This window comes from Salmo salar, chromosome 19, assembly GCF_965601325.2.
Source record: "Salmo salar chromosome 19, fSalSal1, whole genome shotgun sequence".
NCBI classification, from domain to species: Eukaryota; Metazoa; Chordata; class Actinopteri; order Salmoniformes; family Salmonidae; genus Salmo; species Salmo salar.
In genome coordinates this window covers 6,443,830-6,456,670 of record NC_138309.1, presented here as the reverse complement: position 1 = coordinate 6,456,670, position 12,841 = coordinate 6,443,830, and the positions used below count along the sequence as shown (strand labels likewise).

At 41.1% G+C, this 12,841-nt stretch overlaps 1 protein-coding gene across 4 annotated transcripts in view; it reads right to left on the bottom strand.

Annotated features, from left to right (window-relative positions):
* Positions 1 to 12,841, bottom strand: part of dnmbp (dynamin binding protein) — a 149,962-nt gene that overhangs the window by 39,598 nt on the left and 97,523 nt on the right. Inside the window, exon 1 of one of the 4 annotated variants that reach the window (XM_014157053.3) lies at positions 6,259 to 7,968. The exons of the other annotated variants lie outside the window; for them this stretch is intronic. Coding sequence (XP_014012528.1) covers positions 6,259 to 7,771 — 1,513 coding nt within the window. The 5' untranslated portion in view covers positions 7,772 to 7,968. Of the gene's footprint in view, positions 1 to 6,258; positions 7,969 to 12,841 lie in introns of those variants that run through there. 4 annotated transcript variants of the gene reach the window in all.

The window sequence follows — 12,841 nt, the reverse complement described above, 5'->3', positions numbered from 1 at the left end:
GTGAAGGGCTCTTCTTTGTCTACACCAATTCAGCATCGTTCACACTCTCTTAAGCTTTAGCCCATCCATCTCGCATCGCTCTAGGAGTGCACACTTGACGTTCTGGCCAATGATTTGTTTACCTCTGGATAACATGAAAACAGCCTAACCAGCTCTGCTGGCAACAATTTCATTACACTTCTTGGAGACGTTTACTGACACCGGCCATATTCAAAGGGTGTTGTACACACGTCACGTAACGTTAGCTAACGAGCCAGCCAGCTAATGTTAGCTTGTTAAACAACAATGAACAAAGTGCCAACAATGAACCAAGTGCCAACAATGCCTAAGATTAGGCTCTAACTAGAAAAGCAAACAGCTCTGGGAAACAAATAAAAATGTTCACTAGGGAGCCAGCCAGCTAATGTTAGCTAGCTAGCTAACAGTACACATTAGCTTAAGACATATAACGTGAACTAACTCACTTTTGTACATCGCGCTGGTCCGTACAATTTACCTTATTTTAGCGCCCCCAAAAAGTAATACTTCCAGATCAACTGTAATATCAATACCATTGTAAAGCACAATTTCTCCCCTTTCCAACAAAATCAATGACGAGACCTTCATGATGCCCATCTCTGCATGATTCAAGAAGGCAATGAGCTCCTTCGGGTCTTTAAAAATTGCGGTTGGGGAAGCGAAACCTATTGCGTGATAGTGAGGAGAGATGTCGTGTGGGGAAACATCTTTATTCACTCGATCTGTCCAACTTATCACCTTATCGCCTCAAATGTAAATAAAACACTATAAAGAGTTTATATAATGTGTCATTACATACCTATTTGAAGGTTTGTGTCCAATTTGAATTGGGTTTTTAGGGCGGTGCTAAAGTGATCTTCAGAAGTAAACAGCGGCTTTTGAGAGTCATGAAATCAGTGAAATGGCAAACACAGGCAAGCAACACACACCTGAATCACACACCAGCTACAGTAAACAGAGAGTAAAGTGGAGGACTTGCTCTCTGGATGGATCCTGGTTGCACACACACACTGTACAAGAGGGAGATGACCTACTGGCAAGCTGGTGCTGTAGATTCAAGCAGTAAATTGCGGGGCAGTAAGCCAAACCACCGGTCAACAAGTTACGGAGAGACAGTCAGGTGACAGGAGCATTTGCTTACTCACGAGCAGCGTGATGAACATTGTGAACAAGCAGCGTGTACGAGCAAAGTGAAAAAGCACACTTACAGTATCCAAAAGTTTCAGAGCTTACCGCTTTAGTTAAGGACATCATCTGGTAGTGATAAGGGAGGGTGGATTACTGCTATTTGTCAAGACCATGAGTCTCTCAGATTTTTTTTTACGATGTATAAATACAAACTGACATTTTTCATAAAGGTCTTACATCTTTTTCCGTACATGGAACGTGGAATTTTGTTATAGATGAAAACATGTACCTTTTGAATTTTGTCTCGTAGTCTAGGATCCATGCCAAACATTAGGAACACCTTCCTAATATCGAGTTGCACCCCCCCACCCTTTTGCCCTCAAAACAGCCTCATTTTACAAGGTGTTGAAAGTGTTCCACAGGGATGCTGGCCCATGTTGACTCCAATGCTTCCCACAGTTGTATCAGGTTGGCTGGATGTCCTTTGGGTGGTGGACCATTCTTGATACACACGGGAAACTGTTGAGCATGAAAAACCCAACAGCGTTGCAGCTCTTGACAGAAACCGGTGAGCCTGGCACCTACTACTGCACCTACTACTGTACCTCGTTCATAGGCACTTACATTTTTTGTCTTGCCCATTCACCTGCTGAATGGCATACATACACAATCCATGTCTCAATTGTGTCAAGGCTTAAAACCGGTATCCTCCCCTTCACCTACACTGATTGAAGTGGCATCAATAAGGGATCATAGCGTTCACCTTGATTCACCTGGTCAGTCTGTCATGGAAAGAGCAGGTGTTCTTAATGTTTGGTATACTCAGTGTATCTTGGTCCAGTTATCCCAGACCTCACGTGGGCAAGTTCACCTATTTTGGGAAATTCCATTGGTTGGTGTGTTATTAGAGTCTACATCTTTCATTGGTTGATTTATTTGTTCCCGGAAATATAAGTGACTAACAGCTAGCATATTTGTTCCAAAAGGTTTAGACTTGAGGTGTAAGCAAGAGTTCTTAATTATGGACCCTACAAGTTCACAAGAGCTGGGAAAAATAAAACAAACATGGGCCAACTCCTTAGAGCACACAGTATAATTAAACTTCCACCACACTGGTTTCAACAAGCAGTGAGATGGGCCACAGGAAACGAAGACACTCCACATGTTGGACAGTAGGATACCTCTGTTTACTCCAACAGCTTAAAGGTCAAAAGGTCCATGTTGGCTCTCTAGTTAACCCTACTGAAAACTCCAAATGCTGTTGGGTGTCTCTGAAGTAGGGTGCAGGGCATTCACATACCCAAGCCTGAGTTGCACCAGTGTTTCTTCTATCCACTCACAAATCCACTTAAGACCACTGGGGTTCTTTCAAAACATGCACTGTGTAGTTACTTTCACTGAGTAAAGTACTTGCAGTAAATAAAATATGCTGATGCAAATCCTTTTACTCACTGATAACACAACCTTTTATGGAAGGTGAAATGAAATGACAATAGTTTTAATAGTCTAATTTCCAATTTAGAATTCTAAGTGGAACAAAAATGTTTAATCCTTGCATGAGTTACCTCGAACTGAATTTCTTATGACCCCTCGTCCCATTTTTGTGAAAAAAGACAATTGATTTGCTCTAGTTCAGCAAATGAAATTACAAAATACCAGATCCTGTTCAATCAAAACCTGTATTGAAAAGTTTGAGAAACACAGCAATATTCCTCCTGCGATACACTGACATAGATTTTGATTCCTATGGTAAATTAAACTTCAGAACACTGTAAAAATCAAAGACAATCAACATCATAGTCAAGCACGCGAGAAGATACGTTTTTAGCGCAATGCAAAACTTAAGAAATACTGTTTTTTTAAGTGCCCCAAGCTGCCCCAGAGGTCTACGGGCCTTGGTTCGCCTCACACCCTAACATAAAAATACAAATAAATGAAATGTACAAACAGTAGGTGATCTATATATATATATATATATATATATATATATATATATATATATATATATATATATATATATATATATAAAATACAAACATTTGCCGTTAGTGAGAAGAGCGAAAATATTTTTATTTTATCTTTTCAATCTAAAATAACAATGGATTTATTTCCATGATCATTGTACAATACATTCCTTCTCTTTTCTGACTGTGATGAACGTAGCCTATACAATAAATGGAGATACTATTCGTCCCATCTCTTATTTAATTGGACCTACTTCATCGTAGTAATAGATGGGCTGTTTCAAGTATTTTGCTCTATATGATCCTTCTGTTTTTATACCTACTTATTCTTTTCAGAAATGGCTACGCAGATATTTAGTAGGCAACTTTTATAAATGAGGCCAAGGTGCTCACTCACTCTCCAGGCATGTGTGTGTCAGACGAAAATACAAATAAATGAAATGTACAAACAGTAGGTACTCTATATATATATCTATATATATATATATATATAAAATACAAACATTTGCCGTTAGTGAGAAGAGCAAATATATATATATATATATATATATATATATATATATATATATATATATATATATATATATAGATCACAATAAGTCAAAATAAATAAAGTGGAGTCTAAGCTTCGTATCGATATAAAACTTTTGTATTAATTCTCCAAAACTAGTGCAGGAGATCAGCTGTTTAGAAGAAATCACCCCCGATGAGTGATTGTATTCTGCACATTGCAAAGTATGTGCCACTGTAGAAGACATTATAGTCTGTTATTTGGCAAATCTTATCGCTTGCTAGCTACTTCAACAGTTTCACAAGATAATGTGCTAACTAGCTTGTTAATTTGTGTAAAAACAAATTAGGGAATGTACCAGCACATAGTGAAGTTATTTCAAATACATGTAACAGGAAAACGTGTGTGTGTGTGTGATAGTGAGAGACCAGATGTCAGTGTTTGTGTCAGAGAGCTTGTGCAGTGTTTCTGACCTACATTAGCTGGCTAATTCCCTCCTCGGCTCCAGACCTGGGGCATTTGTCTGCCAGGCTGGCCCCTAGACAGAATGTTACCAGAACGTTGTGAGAATGTTGTCTAAGGATTTTCTGATTAATCCCCCATCTGCCTATCAGCAGCTGCTGCTCATGGATTACTACGGAGACCAGCAACAGGCACCTCCACAGACCAACACGCACGCACACTCTTGGTACATGCAACTTGAAATTCAGTCCCTCTGTGGAGGAGTCACCCTCGTGTTGAAAACAGCCTGGGACCAGACAGAACTCACTACCTTCTCTTCCTCCTCACTATGTTGACGTTAGGGATTACTGGTTGGAAACATGGTCAGTGTGTGTGTTTGGGGGGGAGAGAAGGTAGTGAGTTCTGTCTGGTCCCAGGCTGTGTTGAGCACTAGGGTGCTTCACCTGCTTGTTCTAACAAGCAAACTCCTGAGAAGTGCTCTCTTGCTCTGACATATTTAGGCACACACACACACACAAATACTCACTCAGTATGGCAATCTGCGGTGCTTAACACCTGCCACAGACATTCCATCCAGCCAGGACAAAGTCCTACTTTGACAGAGCGTCTAAGAGCAGCCCCACCATTAAATGGATAGTTCACCCAAATGACAAAATGAAGTGTGAAAAATGCAAATATTGGTATCAATAACTTGCATTGGATTTGTGCCTTTGGAAACAGTGGCCAGGTAAACAAAAACAAAGCATGGATTGGTGTCTTACGTAGTCTATAACCTGCTTACAGGGTACGGAAACCAATATGCAATTTAGGTGAACTATCCCTTTAAGACAGCAATGGAATGAGTCATGTGAAACACCTGAGCAAGAGACTGATGACAAATGCCACTACTTCTGTGCATATTTTAAGACAGACAGACAGACAGACAGACAGACAGACAGACAGACAGACAGACAGACAGACAGACAGACAGACAGACAGACAGACAGACAGACAGACAGACAGACAGACAGACAGACAGACAGACAGACAGAGACAGAGACAGAGAGAGAGAGAGGAGAGAGAGAGAGAGAGAGGAGAAAAGGAGCCAACAAAAACCAAGAACCAACATAACCCGCTTGACTGGTTCCCCCACACTAAAATACTTTCAGGTTCACCTTCCTAAGACAATAGGCGAAACCACCACACGCTACAAACCTCAGACTATGTCTGACACACACATGCCTGGAGAGTGAGTGAGCACCTTGGCCTCATTTATAAAAGTTGCCTACTAAATATCTGCGTAGCCATTTCTGAAAAGAATAAGTAGGTATAAAAACAGAAGGATCATATAGAGCAAAATACTTGAAACAGCCCATCTATTACTACGATGAAGTAGGTCCAATTAAATAAGAGATGGGACGAATAGTATCTCCATTTATTGTATAGGCTACGTTCATCACAGTCAGAAAAGAGAAGGAATGTATTGTACAATGATCATGGAAATAAATCCATTGTTATTTTAGATTGAAAAGATAAAATAAAAATATTTTCGCTCTTCTCACTAACGGCAAATGTTTGTATTTTGTTATTATATTTTCCAGTTTTTCATTTTTTTTTTAAATCAATAAGTGTGTCATCATATCGCCCATTTGCACAATATACTTACTTACCTGGTTTCAATGCAATACTACAACCCCTAGAATTTTTTTTGTAGGATGGTCTAAAGTTTGCGTGGAGGTAAGAACATTCTAACGTCAAGTTTCAGTTATTATAAATGAGTGAAAACTATCGCACGCTCGTTTTGGGGTATATTTTGTACATATGCAACGTTTTAATAAATGAGGCCCCAGGCGACAACACTTTAGACGTCCATTGTAAGTGCAACTAAAGGTCATTTTTCTGAGGTTGAGACTTTGGAAATTACAGGACACTACACATTACAATTATGGCTTACAATTCAATCTTGGTGAAATGTTCATACGATCCAATCGTGAGTGGAAATGAACTGGTGACTCGTTGTTGCTGGGCGGCTGGGTTGCTCCCCAAAAACAGTTTTTATTTTGTAAGCGCTCAATGGATTGGTGTCAGGAAAGCTGATCCTAGATCAGCAATAAAGAGGAAAACTTCCTATAACCCCATGGTCTGGCCTCTGCCTACTTTACATACCTGAATCCTTCCCAGCACACAGATGTTTACCTTGTTTCTGCTTACTGTTGATGGCAAACTCTGACCTCCGCAGAGAGCTGGGGGCGGTCTTCCTGTAGAAACTGTTACGGTCAAGGGAGCCCATGTAGAGGGGCTTACGTGCCCGCCTGGGGTGGTTCACGGTCCCCATGAGGCTACCAGAATCCAGTTGGGACCCATTTTCGCTGTCCTTGTTGTGGCACAGGTGAAGGTCGTAGGACCGTCGCTCCCGTTCGGGCTGATTGTGGCACCGGTCCTCAACCCATTCTTCACAGTGCTTCCCACTGCCGGGGTACTCCTCATACCTGGAGTCCATAGATAATGATCGCAAATCCCTGTAATGGTCTTCTTCCTTACGATCATAGTGGTCCTTTCCCTTGTCATTGTAGTGGTCCTTTTCCTTGTGATCATAGTGGTCCATTTCTCTGCGATCACAGTGGTCCTTTCCTTTGTAGTTGTAGTGGTCCTTTTCCTTGTGGTCATAACTATCACTCTTTTTAAGCAAATAGTGGTCCTTATCCTTTTGGTCACAGTGGTCCTTTTCTCTGCGATCATAATGGGTCTTCTCTTTACGGTCATAATAATCCTCCCTGCGAACATAGCGGTATTTTACGTAGTGGTCATCTTTCCTATTGTCTTGTCTGTAGTCCAAATAATCATTTTCTGTGTGGTCATTCTTGCTCTGTCTCCTGCGGTCAAAATATTCCTGATCTTTAAGGTCGTACTGGTCACCATCTTTGCGGTCATGGTGGCCTATATCCCTAGGGTTGTACCGGTCTGTGTGATCATACTGGTCTGACTCTTTGCGATCATAACGGTCATGTTCTTGATAAAATTCATTTTCCAGGTCCCAATAGTCCTGTTTTTTGCAGTCATAGTGGTCCCCATCTCTATCTTTGTAGAGGTCACACTGTTTGTAGTGATAGTCCTCCTCTTTGTGGTCATATTTGTCCCTGTCGATGTCATACTGCGCCTGACTTCTGTGGACATCCCTGTAATCCTTGATTTGTGTCTCTCGGTTGTGCTCCTGGTAGTTGTGGTCCTCTGGGCCTGGGTAGAAGCAATGGTTACCAGACCACTCTTGCACTCTCCTGGGTTCCAGGTGGCCATTATCTGAGGCAGAGCGAAAATAAAGGCCCCTGCTTTGAGGCCTTGTGTCTCTATAGAGCACTCTGTCATAGTCCTCATACTCCCAGCTGGCCTGCCGACCGGCATTCCCCTGCCTCAGGTTGGCCTGGTAGTCCCATTGCCCTGGCCAAGGAGTTGGCACAGACCTTGGAGTTGCCACCGGTACAGGGGCCAGCACTGGCGCTGGAGCTAGCTTATAGCCGTGGTATCCAACCACCTGTTGCTGCTTCTGCTGGAACTGTAGTTGCTGTTGCAGATGGACCATACTCTCCCTGGCACAGCCACAATTCCCCAACTCTTCCATACTCTTGCCCCTCCGAGGGGGCATCCCAGTGCCGTAGCTCCAGTCCAAGGGTCCAATCTCAGCCTGGAAGCCATTAACTACCTGACCCTTCATGGTGCCGTTTCTGATACAGCTCTCAGTGCTGCCGTTGCTCCTACTACGATGTGATGTCTTATTCTATCTCCCCAAACTATGGCATTCCAGAGCACAGCAATGTGGGAGACTTAACCACTTGTCAGACATACTCTCTCTTGATCGCTCTCACTCCTTCTCTTAGGGCTGCCTGAACTGGACTGCCCTGCTAAGGCACTTCCCAGTTTCTGTGTTACAAAATCCTTCCCTCCCCCGGCAGCCCGGTGAATCACGTCAGTGGGGAGGGGCAGGTGAAGGGAGGAGGGGCCATTCTTGGTAAATCATTCAGTAGTCACATGAGTGGTGGATTACAGTCAGCCCCTCTCAGTGTTTTCATTGGGCAGTTGCTATGTTTGCAGGAAAACACAGGCTGGCTGGGCAGATTTCCTTCTCCGGAGGAAGGAGACTAACGGTCTTTTCAAGAGAATGCCTTTGGTGTGTGTGAAACTTGGCACCAAGCAACTTCCACTTCAGAGAATGTTCCTTTTGTTTTTCTTTCATTTACACATTATGAAAAAGGTCAATTTCTTAATCAAATTCTCCACATTATCTGGGTAAACTTCCAGACTAATGTGTTTTCTTAGTTCCTCAGAACTTAAGGCGAATCAAGTTGTCTTATGTTGGAGATTGGTCAAAGTAAACACGGAACCAGTTATAATAGCAAATCAACAGTGTATGAGGCCCTGTTTGCCCTACATTTGGAGTGGAATAATGAATTTACGCATGAACACATTCACATGATTTCATAAAAAAAAGGCTGGAATGTGCGTGTCTGTGACCGAGAGAGTGAAAGGAGGTGGAAAAGGCTTTGGGGACAGGGGCTGATTATTCTAGAGTGTACTGGAAAGTGTCTCTTCAATCTACAATGAGCTATTGTTGAAAGCCTGTCCCTGGTTTCAGAGGCTACGGTATATTTCAGTGTGAGAAAAAACCCAGGCCTATTCATAAGGTTGGGGTATAGGATATCCCCCCTTTCCCTTCCATCAAAGAGCCAATTATAAGATGGTCGACTTTTACAGCGCCCCTTCCCCACACAAACAGTATCTCTCCATCTCCCAACCATCCCCTACTGATGTAGAGGGAAATAGAGAAATGGGAGAAACTGAAGTTAAGCTTATTCATTGGATAAAAATAGCTTTCTTCAAACTACTCATGACAGTGAAATCAATGCAGTTGTTGAGCACTAGGCAGAAACCCTACACTAACCACGTTTCCATCCAGTTTTTATGCGAGTATGGCTGTCGATCATGGGAAAGGGAAAGACCTAGTCAGTTGTACAACAATGCATTAGTCAAACCCTATAAAAAAAAAATCACGACAGCTGTGATGGAAACAAAGTTTTGGTACAATTGTATAAATGCCGACAGAATTTGTTTGTTCGACATGGTGGGATCTTAGTCTGTAAAATTAATTATGTGAGAAATGGAGGTGGAAACGCCTTTATGCGCAAATATTAATATAATAACAATCATATTGATGTAAACTTAGAGTCACACAATGATATGGTGTGTGGTCCTTCCACTACGACTCGGGAAACCATGCAGATGAACGACAAATGAAATAAGTTATGATGAACTTCACAGGGTGTTGAAGTGCACGGTGATGAGCTTGATGCTCCTTTCCAATAAATATCGAGGGTCTTATTGTGGTGGCATGATGATCAATGCTTGACTGCCATTTGCCAAATAAAAATGATTCTTGAGCTTATCCATAATAATCTCATCATGTAGACTAGCCTAGCTGCACAGCATCTGTGAGTTGCTGGCTAGAGTGCACTTGCCAAGACAAAACTATTGGTATAGTTGTAAATGCGATGTAAACACATCAAACTAGATTTTTATTCAATACATGAAAACTTAAGTGAAAAACTACATTTGTGTGCACTATATCATCACACACTGATTGTTATCTGCAACAAGTCAGCTTGTTGGAAACACAGCTCTGTTGGGAAAATGCACATATTTTCTTTATGCATATTTTTGAATATTTGCATAAAAATCGGATGCCAATTGGAAACATACAGTACCTACTTTAAAGGATATAGTTTTCTTGTGTAATGCTCTTTTATTATTAGTATTTAAGATTTTAACCTGTTAGGGCTATGGGGCAGCATTTGCACGTCTGGATAAAAAAAATGTACCCGATTTAATCTGGTTACTAATCCTACCCAGTAACTAGAATATGCATATACTTATTATATATGGATAGAAAACACTCTAAAGTTTCTAAAACTGTTTGAATGGTGTCTGTGAGTATAACAGAACTCATTTTGCAGGCAAAACCCTGAGACATTTTCTGACAGGAAGTGGATACCTGATGTGTTGTATTGACTTTAACCTGTTAGGGCTAGGGGGCAGCATTGACACGGCTGGATAAAAAACATACCCGATTTAATCTGGTTACCACTCCTACTCAGTAACTAGAATATGCATATACTTATTACATATGGATAGAAAACACCCTAAATTTTCTAAAACTGTTTGAATGGTGTCTGTGAGTATAACAGAACTCAAATGGCAGGTCAAAACCTGAGAGATTCCTTTACAGGAAGTGGCCTGTCTGACCATTTCTGGAACTTCTTTGCCATCTCTATCATTTACTAAGGATCTCTGCTCTAACGTGACACTTCCCACGTCTTCCATAGGCTCTCATAGCCCGGGAAAAAAGAGAATGTCGTCATTCCAGCCCCAGGCTGAAACACATTATCGCCTTTCTCAAGTGGCCCATCAAGAGACACTAGCTTATGCGCGTGACCCCGACCGCCCCCGCCTTTGGGATTTTTTCCTCTGTTTGCCGAAAAGGAGATTCCCTGTCGGAATATTATCGCTTTTCTACGAGAAAAATGACGTAAAAATTGATTTTAAACAGCGGTTGACATGCTTCGACGTACGGCAATGGAATACTTTGAATTTTATTGTCAGGAATTGCGCCAAGCGCGCGACACTTCTTTACTATTTCGGATAGTGTCTGGAACGCACGAACAAAACGCCGTTATTCGGATATAACGATGGATTATTTTGGACCAAACCAACATTTGTTATTGAAGTAGACGTCCTGGGTGTGCATTCTGACGAAGACAACAAAAGGTAATGACATTTTTATAATAGTAAATATGATTATGGTGAGTGCTAAACTTGCCGGGTGTCTAAATAGCGAGCCCGTGATGCCTGGGCTATGTACTTAGAATATTGCAAAATGTGCTTTCACCAAAAAGCTATTTTAAAATCGGACATATCGAGTGCATAGAGGAGGTCTGTATCTATAATTCTTAAAATAATTGTTATGCTTTTTGTGAACGTTTATCGTGAGTAATTTAGTAAAATGTTAGCGAATTCCCCGTAAGTTTGCGGGGGGTATGCTAGTTCTGAACGTCACATGCTAATGTAAAAAGCTGGTTTTTGATATAAATATGAACTTGATTGAACAAAACATGCATGTATTGTATAACATAATGTCCTAGGGTTGTCATCTGATGAAGATCATCAAAGGTGAGTGCTGCATTTAGCTGTCTTCTGGGTTTTGGTGACATTATATGCTGGCTTGAAAAATGGGTGTCTGATTATTTCTGGCTTGGTACTCTGCTGACATAATCTAATGTTTTGCTTTCGTTGTAAAGCCTTTTTGAAATCGGACAGTGTGGTTAGATTAACGAGAGTCTTATCTTTAAATGGCTGTAAAATAGTCATATGTTTGAGAAATTGAAGTAATAGGATTTTGAAGATTTTGAAAATCGCGCCACAGGCTGGCAGTGGCTGTTACGTAGGTGGGACGAATTCGTCCCGCCGGTCCCATAGAGGTTAAACCTATCCCATTGAAAAACACAGGGGTTTAGGAATATTTTGGCACTTCCTATTGCTTCCACTAGATGTCACCAGCCTTTACAAAGTGTTTTGAGTCTTCTGGAGGGAGATCTGACCGAACAAGAGCCATGGAACGATGATGTCCCATTAGACACCTGGCGCGCGAGTTCATGTTGGGTACCCTCGTTCCAATACGTTATAAAAGAGTATGCATTCGTCCACCTTGAATATTATTCATGTTCTGGTTAAAAAAGGCCCTAATGATTTATGCTATACAACGTTTGACATGTTTGAACGAACGGAAATATATTTTTTCCCCTCGTTCATGACGAGAAGTCCGGCTGGCTTACATCATGTGCTAACGAGACGGAGATTTTTGGACATAAATGATGAGCTTTTTTGAACAAAACTACATTCGTTATGGACCTGTGATACCTGGAAGTGACATCTGATGAAGAGAATCAAAGGTAATGGATTATTTACATAGTATTTTCGATTTTAGATCTCCCCAACATGACGTCTAGTCTGTATCGCAACGCGTATTTTTCTGGGCGCAGTGCTCAGATTATTGCAAAGTGTGATTTCCCAGTAAGGTTATTTTTAAATCTGGCAAGTTGATTGCGTTCAAGAGATGTAAATCTATAATTCTTTAAATGACAATATAATATTTTACCAATGTTTTCTAATTTTAATTATTTAATTTGTGACGCTGACTTGACTGCCGGTTATTGGAGGGAAACGATTTCCTCAACATCACTGCCATAGTAAAACGCTGTTTTTGGATATAAATATGAACTTGATAGAACTAAAAATGCATGCATTGTCTAACATAATGTCCTAGGAGTGTCATCTGATGGAGATTGTAAAAGGTTAGTGCATCATTTTAGCTGGTTTTATGGTTTTGGTGACCCTGTCTTTGACTTGACAAAACATTACACACAACTCTTGTAAATGTACTGTCCTAACATACTCTAAATTTATGCTTTCGCCGTAAAACCTTTTTGAAATCCTAAAACGTGGTTAGATTAAGGAGATGTTTATCTTTCAAATGGTGTAAAATAGTTGTATTTTTGAAAAATTTGAATTTTGACATTTATTTGGATTCAAATTTGCCGCTCTTGAAATGCACCTGCTGTTGATGGAGTGCACCACGGGTGGCACGCTAGCGTCCCACCTAGCCCATAGAGGTTAACCTCTTACATCTAGATGTTCCACTAGCGGAACACCGCTCCATTATCCAATGATAGGGCGT